A 16,600-nucleotide genomic window follows, 5' to 3' on the forward strand; every position below is an offset into this window, starting at 1 on the left:
TCCCCGACTACGCGTTGGGGATTTGGTGTGGCTTTCTTCCCGCTTTGTTCCTATGAAGGTCTCCTCTCCCAAATTTAAACCTCGTTTTATTGGGCCTTACAAGATATTGGAAATCCTTAATCCTGTATCTTTTCGTCGGGATCTTCCTGTGTCGTTTGCTATTCACAATGTATTTCATAGGTCCTTGTTGTGGCGGTACATTGTGCCTGTAGTTCCTTCTGCTGAGCCTCCTGCTCCGGTGTTGGTTGAGGGCGAGTTGGAGTACGTGGTGGAGAAGATCTTGGATTCTCGCCTCTCCAGGCGGAGGCTTCAGTACCTGGTCAAGTGGAAGGGCTATGGTCAGGAGGATAATTCCTGGGTGGTCGCCTCTGATGTTCATGCGGCCGATTTAGTTCGTGCCTTTCATGCCGCTCATCCTGATCGCCCTGGTGGTCGTGGTGAGGGTTCGGTGACCCCTCACTAAGGGGGGGGTACTGTTGTGAATTTGCTTTTTGCTCCCTCTAGTGGTTACTAGTTTTTTGACTCTGGTTTTTCTGTCATTCCTTTTATCCTCACCTGGGTCGTTAGTTAGGGTGTTGCTATATAAGCTCCCTGGACCTTCAGTTCAATGCCTGGCAACGTAGTTATCAGAGCTAGTCTGCTGTGCTCTTGTCTACTGATCCTGGTTCCAGTTATATCAGCTAAGTCTGCCTTTTGCTTTTTGCTATTTGTTTTGGTTTTGTATTTTTGTCCAGCTTGTTCCAAATCTATATCCTGACCTTTGCTGGAAGCTCTAGGGGGCTGGTGTTCTCCCCCCGGACCGTTAGACGGTTCGGGGGTTCTTGAATTTCCAGTGTGGATTTTGATAGGGTTTTTGTTGACCATATAAGTTACCTTTCTTATTTCTGCTATCAGTAAGCGGGCCTCTCTGTGCTAAACCTGGTTCATTTCTGTGTTTGTCATTTCCTCTTACCTCACCGTCATTATTTGTGGGGGGCTTCTATCCAGCTTTGGGGTCCCCTTCTCTGGAGGCAAGAAAGGTCTTTGTTTTCCTCTACTAGGGGTAGCTAGATTCTCCGGCTGGCGCGTGTCATCTAGAATCAACGTAGGAATGATCCCCGGCTACTTCTAGTGTTGGCGTTAGGAGTAGATATATGGTCAACCCAGTTACCACTGCCCTATGAGCTGGATTTTTGTATTCTGCAGACTTCCACGTTCCTCTGAGACCCTCGCCATTGGGGTCATAACACCTACCTATGGGGGTGATAAAGGGGGGGGTTTATTTACAATTTTTTTTAATTTGATCGCTGTGATAGAACTTATCACAGCGACCAAAATGTACAGGAACGAATCTGCCGGCCGGCAGATTCGGCGGGCGCACTGCGCATGCGCCCGCCATTTTCCAAGATGGCGGCGCCCATGGAGAAGACGGCCGGACACTGGGAGGGACATCGGCGCTAGGTAAGTATGGGGGGTGGGATCGGAACACGGGGGGGGGGGGGGATCGGAGGACCGGGGGAGCGGACAGGAGATCGGGGCAGAAAGGACGACTGGGGAGGCGATCGGTGGCGGTGGGGGGGGGGGCAGATCAGGGTCTCCAGCCATGGCAGATGCTATTGCAGCATCGGCCATGGCTGGATTGTAATATTTCACCATTTTCATAGGTGAAATATTACAAATCGCTCTGATTGGCTGTTTCACTTTCAACAGCCAATCAGAGCGATCGTAGCCACGGGGGGTGAAGCCACCCCCCCTGGGCTGAAGTACCACTCCCCCTGTCCCTGCAGATCGGGTGAAATTGGAGTTAACCCTTTCACCCGATCTGCAGGGACGCGATCTTTCCATGACGCCACATAGGCGTCATGGGTCGGATTGGCACCGACTTTCAAGACGCCTACGTGGCGTCATGGGTCCGGAAGGGGTTAATGATTATACACAGCATTATTGGCGGGCATTACCTTGGCGGCGGGCAAAAGCGAGAGTCTCTCCGCTCTCAGGATGACACGCCGGCCTCGGTGACGTCATTAAGTCGCGCGAGCGTTCAAAGTTCGCGCGTGTGTTATTCCGTGACTGCGCATCGCTGCGCATTGCTGGGGAACAAAACAAAGGGGGCACCATAGTTTGGGGAACTTTCCCCGCGGCACACCCGACCATGTGTCGCGGCACACTAGTGTGCCGCGGAACACTGGTTGAAAATCACTGCATTACATTACTGATCCCGAGATACCTCCAGAGCTGCACTCACTATTCTGCTGGTGCAGTCACTGTGTACGTACGTATATTACACTACTGATCCTGAGTTACATCCTGTATTATACCCCAGAGATGCACTCACTATTCTGCTGGTGCAGTTAATAATAATAATCTTTATTTTTATATAGCGCTAACATATTCTGCAGCGCTTTACAGTTTGCACACATTACCATCACTGTCCCCGATGGGGCTCACAATCTAAATTCCCTATCAGTATGTCTTTGGAATGTGGAAGGAAACAGGAGTGCCCGGAGAAAACCCACGCAAACACGGAGAAAACATACAAACTCTTTGCAGATGTTGTCCTTGGTGGGATTAGAACCCAGGACTCCAGCGCTGCAAGGCTACAGTGCTATCCACTGCGCCACCGTGCTGCCCCAGTGTGTACATACATTACATTACTGATCCTTAGTTACCTCCTGTATTATTCCCCAGAGCTGCACTCACTATTCTGCTGGTGCAGTCACTGTGTACATACATTACATTACTGATCCTTAGTTACCTCCTGTATTATACTCCAGAACTGCACTCACTATTCTGCTGGTGCAGTCACTGTGTACATACATTACAGATCCTGAGTTACATCCTGTATTATACCCCAGAGCTGCACTCACTATTCTGCTGGTGTAGTTACTGTGTACATACATTACATTACTGATCCTTAGTTACCTCCTGTAGATCTTTTATTATAAAAATGAAAAACGTAACAATAATAATAGCGGAAAACATAACAAAAAATATTAGCCAGAAAATAATCAGTATACTGAACACTGGTCCAGCCGCTCATTCTCTCCTCTCACACATATTATACAGTATATACAGAACAATAACTACTTTGACCTTCTGGTCCGGTCACCAAATAAAAGAAACAATGGCAAACAAAATATATACATGAACTTTTTTTTTTTTTTCTAGTTTTAAATAAAATAACCACAAATATATACAATACTAAGCTATCCTCCATTCCCAACCTCCTCACTGACCTGAGAGCTGGTCCTGCGTCTCATGCCTCAGTCTATGTCCAACGTCCATAGGCCAGATCAGGCAGTGCCAGTTTTCCCCCAAACAACCCAGTGTCCCATAGTCCCACAAGATAAACCCACCTCCCCCCTTTCCCACCACCCAACCTAACACCTACACCCAAATCTATATCCCCATATACAATATATACAATATATACAGCAGCACACACCACAATAATCACAACTCACGAATCCCAAGTTCGGCGCCTGCAGCCCTACATCACTGTATAATGATCAAACAAAACAAAAATCTACAGTGTCAGCAGCAGCCCACCACCAGGAAAGGAGATGACCAGACTAGGGCACACTAAAAGAAAAGCCCCTCCAGAGGAGAGCGGCCCTCCGTGTGCCCAGTCTCCCATACTCAAGAGAGCGCACCTTCACCAGGTCACCGAGTAGGGACCTAAACACCTCGTCCACGGGGAGGATTTTTCGTTGCGTCGATACTAAGCACCGTGCGTTCCACGTGTGATACCTAACCACTGCGCTAACTAGAAATAAGGTGCAGCGGTCCCGACCACCAAGGTCTCCGAATGCTCCATAGGCCCATTCCGCATAGGAGAAACCGGGCAGCCGAGACCAACCAATGAAGGCGCCCACCCTGTTGTACACCTCTGTGTTGAAGGGACAATGAAGCAGGAAGTGGTCCATGCTTTCCAGCAAGGTACCACAATGCTCCCGAGGACAATTCCTGTCCTCAGAGCTCCTACACTTCAGATTGTCCCTCACACACACAGAACCAAGGTAACGTAAGCCGGAAAATGTTCATGCGGTGTGCGAAGATCCTTCACTTGCCCTCCTGTCTCCCATTCCTGGAAGAAAGGCTGAAACCATCCCCTACAGGAGAATACCCATGGAAGAGCCCTCTCTTTCCAGAGGTTTGCAATATTGATCTTAATGAAGGTATCCACAAGGAATACCACAGAGTTGACCATACCCAACCCTCCTAGTCTCCTTGTAGGTTAAGTAACCTCCCTCTTGACCAGGTTCAGTCTATTCCCCCATAACAGTTGGAAGAACAAACTGTAGACCCGAGTCCAGAGAGATTCCGGCAAGATGCACACACTGCCCAGATAAATCAGTAAAGGGAGCAGGTAAGTTTTGATCAGGTTTACCCTTTCCCTTAGGGTCAAAGACCAACCCTTCCATTGGTTCACTTTCTGAGTGGCGATCTCTAGCCTGCTGTCCCAATTTTGTTTGGGGTAATCCCCCTGGCCAAATTCGATGCCAAGGATTTTTGCAGAGATTTTGGGTCCTGGAAGGGTGTCCGGGAGATCAAAACAAGGATCTCCTCCTCCCAGCCAGAGACTCTCACACTTATCCCGGTTGATCTTGGACCCGGATGCCTCCGAGTAGCGATCTACCTCTGACATCAGCCACCCTGCCTCCTCGTGAGAGGAAACAAACACGGTGACATCATCAGCATACGCCACCACCCTCAGAGTGGCCTCCGGTGCTGCCTGGTCCATCCCGATCCCGGCCAACGGTCCACGCTCCACCCTCCTAACAAGAGGGTCAATCGCAAACACGTACAGCAGCGGGCTCAAGGGACAACCCTGGCGAACACCGGACCCAACCTCAAAAGAGCTGCCAATCCAACCATTCACAAGCGGGAAACTCTCTGCCCCACTGTACAAGGTCTTAAGCCAATCAACAAACCCCCCCGGCAGGCGATATCTCAGAAGGACGGACCAGAGGTTCTCGTGATTAACCCGATCAAACGCTTTTGCCTGGTCTAGTGACAGCATGTACCCCTTCCAGTGAGCAGCCCTACCCTGCTCCACTGCCTCTCGGACACAGAGCACAGCACTAAATGTGCTGCGGCCTGGAACAGAGCAATGCTGGGCCTCCGAAAGGAGTCGGGGTGCAAATTTCACCAGCCGATTAAACAGCACCTTTGCCAGAACCTTCCTGTCTGCATTGAGAAGCACTATGGGATGCCAATTCTCAATGCAAGATGAGTCCTTACCCTTTGACAAGATGATCAGAGCAGACCTCCTCATTGACTTCGGCAGAGTGCCCGAGGAAAGACACTCATTGAATACCTCAGTCAAGAGGGGAACCAAAACGTCCTTAAAGGTCTTATAGAATTCAGATGTTAAGCCATCTGGACCAGGCAATTTTTTGGGGGCAAGCCCTTCAATCGCCATCTGAACTTCCTCTTCCCTGATCATTTCTGTCAAAACGTCAAGAGAGGGGTCTACCCCTGGTTCGGGGATGGCTTCAGCCAGGAAAGCCGACATCTCATCCCAATCAAGATCCCTCTTCCCCAAGAGGTGCGAGTAGACGGATCTGACAACCTCCAGGATCCCTGATCTGGATCGCCTCAGGGACCCCGTAGTGTCGACCAGTCCTGTAACCACTTTACTATTCACTGCAGTTTCTGTAAGGGTTGGGTGAGCGGTACTTCCCGTAATCCCTCTCAAAAACCAAAGATGCGTGTCTATCGTGCTGACACCTCATAAGCAAAGATTTCACTCTGGAGATCTCCTCGCGGCTACCTCCAGTTGAGACAAGATGTTCGAGTTTCCTCCTCAGACCCTGATACAGGCGGTACCTGCTCAGATTCCTGAAGTTCGAGAGCTGGCGGAAGAATCTCGCCACCCTTTCCTTGAACATCTCCCACCACTCTGACTTACTACTACAAAGATCCAGTAAGGGTACCTGGCTCTGAAGAAAATCCTCAAAGGACTGTCTTATCTCCGCTTCTTCCAAGAGCGACGAATTGAGCCTCCAAAAGCCTCTTCCCATCTGGAGGGTCTCTGTAACATTCAGAGAAAACAAAATTAAACAGTGGTCGGAGAACTCCACCTCAACAACAGACACTGCTGAAGAGACAGCTTCCTCCTTTAAATAAAACCTATCTATTCTGGACCTACAGTTATATCACGATTCACACCGTGACTGTCAAGATCCCTTAGCCGCGGCCAGCAGTTTGTCACGAAATCCACAGGGATTCCTGACCACTGCCACCAATATGTCACGGATTGGGGTGACTTTAGACCAACAGACGGCTATCACATGTGCAGGGAGGCTTATCTTAGTTATCCCTCCACTGCCACAATGTGATAAAAAACCCACACACCAGGTTATTGACTTCTTAGTTTACAGCAGGGGCTTATTTTAGGTATCCCACTGCTCTTTAATATACCATGAACTGCAGGGATTTGTGTATATCCCGCTTACAGTTCCACTTAACACGTGCAGCTCTCTGGCGCCCCCCTTACCCTCAGGTCAGATTAGGTACTGCACCTAGGGTAATTAGTCGCCAGAAGGGCTGCCTGCTATGTACTGGCTATTGGGCACGCTGCAGCGACGCGATAACTACTCCCACTCAGGCAGGAACAATAATTATCAATGCCGCAGTCGCTACAACACCCAATGGCCTGCACACGGTAAGCTGCCACCAGCCTCGATTCAACGGGTCCGAAGCTAACCCAACACAGTAGCGTAATTTCCCTTCAAGAGACAGGGTACGTTTTTAGAGCAGGGAGAAAGAACTGGCATGAAATAATATACCCCACCAAAATGTAGGCAGTGCTTTATCAAAATATTTTACAAAGATGTTACAAATGAGACAATTGCAAATATGTACAAGGTAAGTATGAAAATAAAAGGATTAAATGAAGAAAAGATAACACTCACATATTCTCAGATCATTGCATTGCAGGCAACCATACGTCCCAGCTCATTGGACGTGCTCAGGGCTCACAGGAAATAACAAGAAGACTGAGCAGGGGATCCTGCCACAAACTTAAAACCTGCAGCTAGTGACATCACAGAAAGGCTGGCTTATCCAGACAATCCTCTCTCTACATTCTGACTAAGTATAAGCTAAATCTTTCTAAGACTTGTAATTCCGCTACTGAACCTATCCTAGTCGTAACAAACCCAGCATTCATCTCAGATTACCGTGGGCTTTCTAATGAGATCAAATATGTCCTATTATTTACAGAGCAATCCCTACTTCTTCACCCGATGGAGTTAGACGCCCGTGTTTAGAGTGATGCGTAGATCCACCGAGGGAGAATAAGAAGATATATCTACCATTTTCCTATCTTACATCGTCTGCCTAATATCTTACAAAAATGGAACAAAAGACTTCCATGATTCCGGAATCTTCTCTAACAGTTCCAGCTAGAGCAGTTGGGAGGGGGCGAGTAACTTTCTTCAGAGCCTGGAATTTATGGCACGGCCATAAAACCCCCTTCTGCCTTAGGGTACTGTCACACAGTGCAATTTTGATCGCTACAACGGCACGATTCGTGACGTTCCAGCGATGCATTTACGATATCGTTGTGTCTGACACGCTCCTGCGATCCGGATCCCCGCTGAGAATCGTACGTCGTAGCAGATCGTTTGAAACTTTCTTTCGTCGTCTAGTGTCCCGCTGTGGCGGCATGATTGCATCGTGTGACACAGGTTGTATACGATGTGCGCACAGTAACCAACGGCTTCTACATCGCAAATACATCATGAAATTATCGCTCCAGCATTGTGCATTGCAACGTGTGACCGCAGTCTACGACGCTGGAGCGATAAATATACGACGCTGCAACGTCACGAATCGTGCCGTCGTAGCGATCAAAATTGCACTGTGTGACAGTACCCTTAGATTCAGAAACTCACAGGGAAGCAAAGCGAACCAGAGAGAGGGGGGGTTTAGCCCCCGCAGGCTAGCAAGAAAACTAACTTATGATATTTCATACCATATCGTGACAAGTTACCTCTATGATAGGTGAACCCCTCGTGGCCTGGGGTGTGCCGAATGTGGACATCCACCAGGCGAGCCTCACTAGCTATACTATTAAGGGCGACGCTATCATAAGTCAGCTTACCTCTGGAACCTCCTCTATCTCGGGGCCTCGTGACAGCATTGAAGTCCCCTCCAAAGACAACCTGCCAACTTGTAAAAAAATAGGGCTTGATCCTCATAAAGAGACTCTTCCGGTCCCACTTAGATTGGGGACCATAGATGTTGATGAGCCGGAGCTCTCGTCCCTTCATGAGGACATCTAAGATCAGGCACCTCCCCATTTCTAACTCAATAACCCGTTGGCATTCCACCGGTGCGGTAAAAAGGACCGCCACTCCGCTATACGGCTCGGCCGCAAGAGACCAATAGGAGGGCCCGAGTCTCCACTCCCTCTTAGCTTTAAACACATCTGCCATGTTTGGCAGCCTGGTCTCTTGCAAAAAGAAAATGTCAGCTTCAACCCGGCTGAGAAAATCAAAGGCCGCAAATCTAGCTGTATTTGACTTTATGCTGGGGACATTAATGGACGCCAGCGTCAACGGAGTGGGTTCCGCCATCATTGGTGATTGAGTTAGATGGCTTTCTTTTTCCCACTACCCTTATCCTCTGCCTCAGAGGAGGAATCCTTCCCCCTCTTTAATGACAATGAGGTATCCATTCCCACGTGTTTTTTACTTTTCTCGTCCTCGTCTTCGGACTCTGGGCCAGTCCCTCCCTCCAAGGATCTTACATTCCCCGAAGAAGGAGACTCGGCGTCCCCTGTGAGCCCCGCCAAAGCCAGAACCTCACCCTCAGCTTCCTCAGAGGAAGAGATGTTTTCAAGGGCTTGGAACCGGTTAGAAAGACCAACCAAAGGGGAGTCGGTTTTTCCTTCCTTAGATACCTTGGTCAGAGCGGGAGATTTTTTATCTCCCTACTTTCTCTTCTTTTTGGTGCCGAGCTTATGCTTGTCCTCTAGCCACTGCCTATTATCCTCATCCATACTTTCATAATGGGAGGATTCGGAGGCAGTGGCGGTTTCCTCCCTGTGGATCCTCCTGACCTCCTCATCCAACTCATCATCCCTCGGGGCCTCAGCAGCAAGACTGGCGTCAAGAACAGAGGACGGACCAGTAGCCCGAGGCTTGCCTAGCTCCCTATCCTGTCTGCGCTTGTCTAGACGCCTTAGCAGGGCAGGCGTCTTTTTATTGCTGTTCTTCCTTGGCCCCTCAGCTCCCTCACCCCTGCTAGTCCCTTCCCCAGCAGAATCAGCCTCACGGCTTTCTCCCACCGGGGTCACGACTGCGTTAGCGAAGGAGCGAGGACAACGGCTGAATGGGTGACCTAACTCACCACACAGGTGGCACCTAATCTCCACACAAGATGCAGCAAGATGGCCGATATCCCCACACAATGCACACTTCTGCACAGTGCAGTTTGCGCTGAAGTGTGTAGGGTCGCCGCACCTGTGACAGAGCTTCAGTTGCCCCTGGTAGAAGACCAGGATACGATCCCTACCCAGGAAGGCAGATGATGGTATGTGGGCAACCGTACCACCTGAACGCTTCAGTTTTACCATAAACGTCCAGGCCCCTGACCAGATACCAAACTCGTCACGGTTTTTCTTTGGCATTTCTACCACCTCTCCATAGCGGCCAAGCCACGTCATGATGTCATAACAAGAAAGTGACTCGTTACAAGTCATCACGGTCACTTTCTTGACTTGGTTTTGGCGAGGCACCACCTGAACGGCAAAGTCTCCCCAGCCAGGCTCATTTTTTGCCAACTCATAGTTCGACCAGAAGAGCTCAAGCCCCTCCGGCCGAACAAAGCTGACATCAAACTCAGGTGTGGAATAAGGATGTATCAAGGCATAGATGTCAATCGCCTTGAAGCCCATCCTCAGCAGGAGCTCCACAACTTTAGACCTTGGAGGACACGCATCACTGCCCTTCCACCGAAGACAGACCACACATTCCTACGCACACTACCCGGCCCAGCTGTTGGGAAGGACCACACTGTATCCCCCCTCTTTGCTCTCGGAAGGCCCCGAGGCCATGCCTCTCTATCCAGAAGGATAGATCAACCTCTCGACCCTCTACCATTAGTGATCTCTCTCCCTTCTTTAGAGCCTCCAGGAGACGCCGTTGCAACATGCCGTCCCCAGAGCCCGGAGACGAGGAGGATGCCCTATTTTCCCCGGAGGTGACAGCGGCAAAACTCCTGACAGGTGCTGTCACCACCGGGGGGGGCAACCGGACCAGTGACCACATCCATACCAACAGCATCACTATTATCCACCTCCATAACCCCCTCACCCGCTACCAATCCAGCAACCACACCACTAGACAAAGAGTTTTCCTCATCCATACCCACCATCACATTCACTCCTGCTGGACCAGTGACAACAGGGGGTGATACTTTGACCTCCGCATCATCAGGCACAAGGGGCTGAGTCTCCTCCACAGAACTGTAGGCAACCTCACCCCTGGTCTTACGTGTGCCCTCCGCATCATCAGATATTTTCCGCTGCTTTACTGCTGATACCAGGCGCCGCTGATCTTTCACCGCTGTGGTGCGCCACTGATCCTTTATATCAGCATCTTGTTGACCAGCGGCGCCAACACAGGACAGGACTTTGGTGGGAGGACCGGAACGCCCAGCCCCAGTAACCCCCTCACACTGCCGCCGCTTCTCAACTAAGTGGCACCGAGGCTACCGGAGCTGCCCCTGACACCGGGCTGCTCCCCCCTCCCACTGGGGAGCGCACCACAGTATCATGGCCTGATTTTTCACCCGCCGCTGGGCCGCCCTCACTGTCCAGCCTCTCGGCTGATGCACCTGCTGCTACATCCCCGCTACTACAAGCAGAGACGGAGCTCTGCGCCTCACTACCGTGCTTTGTAATCTCCCCGTGCCTTTGCACCGGATCCACAACAGAGCCCGGGCTGGGCTGGGCAACGGGGCTTATACAGCGAGCTGACCCTGCAGCCGACTCAGGGGGTACAGGGAGGGGGGCATACACATAGCTTACCGCTTCCTGGAGCTTAGGTTTGATCTTCTTTACTTTTTTCTTCTGGCCCCCAGGTGCCTCCTCTGGCAAATCATCACCAAGATGGAAGTTCTGAAGGCACACTGGGGACTCCAGGAGCTTGATCTCTGCCATTAGTGCCCCTCCCTGGCCGATGTTGTCACTGTCCTCCCCAGAGCCAGCAGAACTGCGATGAGATGTCATTGTCGCCTGTCCAGCAGGGAGCTCGCTGCACGTGGCCTGTGAGTGACTAAGCAGGCTGCCAGGTGGGGCTTTCTGCTGTTTATCCTCCTTCTTCTCATCATCATCATCATCATCATCCACCTGGCTCACAGGCTGCAGCCCTATCTGCCTTTGCTCTCTGTTATCAGCCATTTCTCTGAATCTGTCTTCATTTTGCAATTTTTCTTTAAATGGTCCACTTTTCTCTTGGATAAACGCTTTTCTTACCTCCAGGTCATTAATTTCAAGCTTCAGTCTCCCTACCTCCGCCTGGAATTGCGTCTTCCTGGGTCTGGAGGCGCCTGCAGCTTTTGCGCTTGTGCAGCACAGCTTCTCCCGGAGCCTTCTCAATGTCTTACTTGCCTCTTCATACTCACGGAGGTGGCTCATGACCTGGGAGGCATAGGTGGACACAGACTCCCGGGGTCTCTGCAGCGCACAACCCTCCTCAGTGAGGTCGGCCTCACCTCCGTGAGCACTCAGCTTTCCTCCGGAAGGGCCGCCATCCTGCACGCTGGCAGGCTTCTCCTCCATGGAAGCCTTGCGACTTCTCTGGGTCTCTGCAGACCTGGGGGGGGAGTAGGAGCCACATTGCTGCGACTCCTGGTGGATCGTCTCACCCCCGAATCCTCTGATGTGCAGGCTGGTTGCTGGTTCCTTCTGCCCCCCGCCAGCCCGGTCCGGGAAGCAGGAGCCCGGGACTTGGCCCCCTCATTCATCCCAGGAAACCCACTCTCTCCCTGGTTAAGAGAGAGAGCAGGTCCCCGGGCGGAGAGGTGGTGGTTCCCAGGAGCTCAGGAGCACACAGCAGGTTCAGCAGCGACCGCACCCACAATTAGCACAATGAGCAGCAGCTGAGCAGAGCTGCACCCACTATCCTGCTGGAGCAGTCACTGTGTACATGCATTACATTACAGATCCTGAGTTACCTCCTGTATTATACTCCAGAGCTGCACTCACTATTCTGCTGGTGCAGTCACTGTGTACATACATTACATTACTGATCCTGAGTTACATCCTGTATTATACCCCAGAGCTGCACTCACTATTCTGCTGGTGCAGTCACTGAGTACATTCATTACATTACTGATCCTGAGTTACATCCTGTATTATACTCCAGAGCTGCACTCACTATTCTGCTGGTGCAGTCACTGTGTACATACATTACTGATCCTGAGTTACATCCTGTATTATACTCCAGAGCTGCACTCACTATTCTGCTGGTGCAGTCACGGTGCACATACATTACATTACTGATCCTGAGTTACATCCTTTATTATACCCTAGAGCTCACTATTCTGCTGTTGCAGTTGGAGCGCCCCCACGTTAAGGGCAATGGGGTACTCGGTACCGGGTCCCTCTGGGGATGTTACGAGGACACAAAAGTTGCAGTCTCTTTACCTTTTACTGAAGACTTCAGCATCCACAGTCCAGAGTACTGTTCACAGGGAAGGCAGAGTCCGGCCGGTCCGAAGGCAAATCCAGAGTTCTCTTAACCAGGTGGAAATCAGTAGTCAATTACTCCCTCAGTGTTCTGGCCTCCGGCTATGCGCCTCAGAAGGAGGCTGCCTGTCTCGGGGCAGAACTCCTCCCGGTGATTTCTCCTTGTGCTGTGACTTCGTTTCTCACTCTCTACAATATACTTCTCTTCGTGTCCTTTCTTAGGATACTGCCGCACGTGGGGCAGGCGCAGCTCCGTGCCTTTCTGTCTCTTGCTAGGCCTCTGTCAGGATCCCACCCCTGACAGAGACCCTCTGTCTGCAGCTCAGATGTTCCTCCTTTCCCCCTGTCTGCCTGACAGGTGTTGCCTAGGCAAAGCCCAGCCAGCATCTCTCTAACTTTCTATCCAAACCACCAGTTTTACCCTTCTGTGAGGAGTGCCCTACTAGATAGGAGCATGGCCCCCCCGGTGGATTGGAGTGTGAAGTGTGTTGTGATGCCGTGATACCTGGAAAGATGAGCTCCTTTAGTGCCATCAGACGTAATATCACTCCTCCTGGTGGAAGAATAACATTACTGCAGCAACCAGGACTCTGGGGTGTCACTCTCCCCCCCCCCCCCCCCCGTTAAATCCAGTACTCCGGGACTGGGAAAAGAAGAACCACAATACATGTTAGCAAAAGACATACACATTTTTGGAATGCTGTAAACAAGTAAATATAGCAATGCTTCCCTTTTTGGGAGGTGAGAACACTTGAACGTTGCAAAACAAGAACATATTTACATGGTATATAAGGCAAATGTGAAACAGGTATTATCTATCTATGAAATACAATTACCCGTACAGGTATTCTATCTATTAATTACTAGGTGCTATCTCTCAACAATAAATTAACATTTTTATTCTTCTCTAAGTGCAAAGTCTACTAACCATCTATCTATGGCTCTCTAGAGGACTCACTAACCCCTACAGGTTCACTTTATTGAAATTCAGAACAGGTTTCACCTCCACTACAGGCTAGACTGTATCCTTCTTCCAATTTCCTTTTGTCCTTAGTTTTATTTAAAGTACATCATTAAACATTTTACTCTCAACATTTATCAAACATTTCTTATCACTAGCTTCCTAACTACATACTATCACTATGTAAAACATTATGGCTATCTAACGTCTTAAAGCAGCATTATCCAAGTACAATAAGTAAACATTCCCTTTAAGAGGAAACCCAAGTCTTTTCAGAGGTAGTGCAAAATTATCACATCATTAATTTCCAAGTTTGTTTAAGGCAGTATGACGTGATATGAGGGACCCGTTACGAACCCCCAAACATTGGTCTTGGGTGGGCTACAAGACGTGTAATCCTGACCCGGAATTCTGCCACACCAACGGGTTTTTCTTCAGGTCTGTAAGGCAAAGCAGTTATTTTTACAGCATAATTTAACAGCAGTTTCTGTTAAGAGGCAGTCTCTGTAAAAGCCTATTATGTAAAACCAGTAGAGGGCACATTTAAGAAGGTGCAAACTATTTACAGAAGCAGTTTGTGAATCATTCACCGTCCATGATTCCAATGTTCTTTAGTATAAAAGCAGGAAAACTTGTGCAAACTTGAAACAATAGGGATCCCGGGTAAACAAAGGGATCCCTTTAAGAGTTAACCCTAGACGGGTTCAGTACTTGAAAAAGCAGCAAAGAAGAAATGAACAGTTTTAAAAGAACTATATACATTTTTTGGTTTTCCGAGGTTTATTTAAACCACTCTGGAGGTAGTACTGGCGGGGGTTGTCCTTTTGGGTATTGGCTACCGCCTGGTACTACATAGGGAGGTCTCTCATCCCATTTGGGGGTCTGAGTACCCACTGTTTTCCTCTCAGGGGTAGGCGGAGCACCAGCCTTCACTGGAGTCAGCTCTCTGGCCACCACCGTAGTAGTAGTGGCAACAGTACACGTCGTAGTCCGGATAATGGTACACGTCGGGGTAACAGTCGTAGTCTTGGTAATAGCTGTAGCCTGGACACAAGGTGGTGCTGTTGCCACAGGAGACAATTTAACCGGGCCTTTCGTGGGATGTGCTACAGCGTCTTTCCTTTTATGCACATTTAAGGCAAACCAGCCTTTTTCCCCGAAGTGCCTGGTATAGGTGACTATGTCTCCCGGGTAAAGGTCTCGGTCTGGGTGGCCTTCCCGAAGGTGGGATTCCACGTCCCTCCAGTTTACAAAGACCTCAGCATACAGTCCTTGCTCTTTGATGAAGCCCCATCCTCCCCAGAGCTTGAAGGTTACAACCGTGCCCTGCTTACGCGGGGCCTGGTGAGTGGTGTGGTCCTTACGGGCCTTGGCTTTTACCGCTAGGTCACGTTGGTCATGGGCCTCACGTTGGGCCTGGTATTTTTCCTCTTTCTCCTCCCACTGTCGAGCAAGCTGGGCCTGGTAGTCTTCCCAACTTAGGACTTCCACCGTCTCCCCTTTGTGCGGTCCTGCCCCGGGGAACCCCATGAAGTCTGGCCCGGGGTTCACCCAGCGGTACACAGTCCGCTCCACGTAGACCTCACCCGGCAGGGTGGTTGGCGAAATCGGGGCCTTCAGGAATTGCTCCATGCCCGTGGCCTGATCCCATGGTGCTAAATGCTGCAAGTGGCGGGTACTGCAAGGAGGTGACACTGCGACGGGGCCTATCAATAGTTCCTCAGTCACTGGGGCAGGGTCAGCGGGCTTACCTGCCACCACGGTGTCCTGGATACTGACTGGCTCTGCTGGCGGCGGCGACCGCGATGGTGTCGGGAGTGGTGTCAGCGGTGGTAGGTCTTCTGCAGGCGCCACCTGGTACGGGGCCTTGGTCTTCACCTGCATCTTCAGGAGTTGATCTATCAATTCCTCGATCCCAATCTGTAGGGAGTCGGTGTCAGCGGTGAAGGCTTGGCTGCGGTGCTCTTCCGAGTAGCTGGGGGAGTCCTCTGCTCCGACCCCACGCTCTGGCTCCGGGTGGCTGGCCATGGCGTCCTCCACGTGGCTGACTTCTTCTTTTTCCTTTTCCCGCTATCTCCTTCGTGGGCGGTTTCGCTTTCTTTGTCTCTGCCCGCAATTGAGGATCAGGAGGTCGGATCTCGGCTGCTGACGGACACGTCCTCAAGGTACAGAGATATTTAGACTGGGCGGCCATTATTTTTCGCGCTTCTCAGTTCGTTCACGCCCACAACTCCACGCCCTTCTTCTTCTCCTGCGCTCCTCGTGGCGCTGTAATGGCGGCAGTTTTGGCAGGAATTTTGGCGGCAAATGGCAATACACAGTCTTTGCAATAAATCACAGTTCCAATTCAGCTCTGACACAGTTCTTAGGCACACATGACCCGATTTTCAGGCTTAAGTAGATCCTGTTCGTGACGCCAAAGTTTGGAGCGCCCCCACGTTAAGGGCAATGGGGTACTCGGTACCGGGTCCCTCTCGGTTCTGGGGATGTCACGGTGACCTGACCCGATCCGTGGCCCTTTTGAGGGGAGTCCAATTAAAGGTGTAGTTTGTCTGGTGTTCGTGACGCCACCTGTGGTGTTCGGTCAGGGTGACCGACGCTGCTTAGCGGTCCGCTGGAGTGATGTTATGGCAGCTAGATGGTATACCTTCCCACAGGTGAAGTATGTCCCCAGGGCTTCCCAGATGTGTAGGTGGTGATGGTAGACGATGTAAGGCGCAATAAATAACGAGGACACAAAAGTTGCAGTCTCTTTACCTTTTACTGAAGACTTCAGCGTCCACAGTCCAGAGTACCGTTCACAGGGCAGGCAGAGTCCGGCCGGTCCGAAGGCAAATCCAGAGTTCTCTTAACCAGGTGGAAATCAGTAGCCTTCCTACTAGCGCCTGTGTGTTGTAGTACTTCCCTGCTGAGCACCACGGGATAGTCCTCACAACCTTTGTAGATCTTCTAGA

The 16,600-nt window shown here is 50.5% G+C and overlaps 1 protein-coding gene across 2 annotated transcripts in view; it reads right to left on the reverse strand.

Annotated features, from left to right (window-relative positions):
* LOC143809537 (uncharacterized) overlaps positions 1 to 16,600 on the reverse strand; it is a 197,113-nt gene that overhangs the window by 32,898 nt on the left and 147,615 nt on the right. For both annotated transcript variants that reach the window (XM_077292591.1, XM_077292594.1), the window contains exon 4: positions 5,919 to 6,016. In XM_077292591.1, coding sequence (XP_077148706.1) covers positions 5,951 to 6,016 — 66 coding nt within the window. In that variant the 3' untranslated portion in view covers positions 5,919 to 5,950. The remainder of the gene's footprint in view (positions 1 to 5,918; positions 6,017 to 16,600) is intronic.

Source organism: Ranitomeya variabilis, chromosome 2 (genome assembly GCF_051348905.1).
Source record: "Ranitomeya variabilis isolate aRanVar5 chromosome 2, aRanVar5.hap1, whole genome shotgun sequence".
NCBI classification, from domain to species: domain Eukaryota; kingdom Metazoa; phylum Chordata; class Amphibia; order Anura; family Dendrobatidae; genus Ranitomeya; species Ranitomeya variabilis.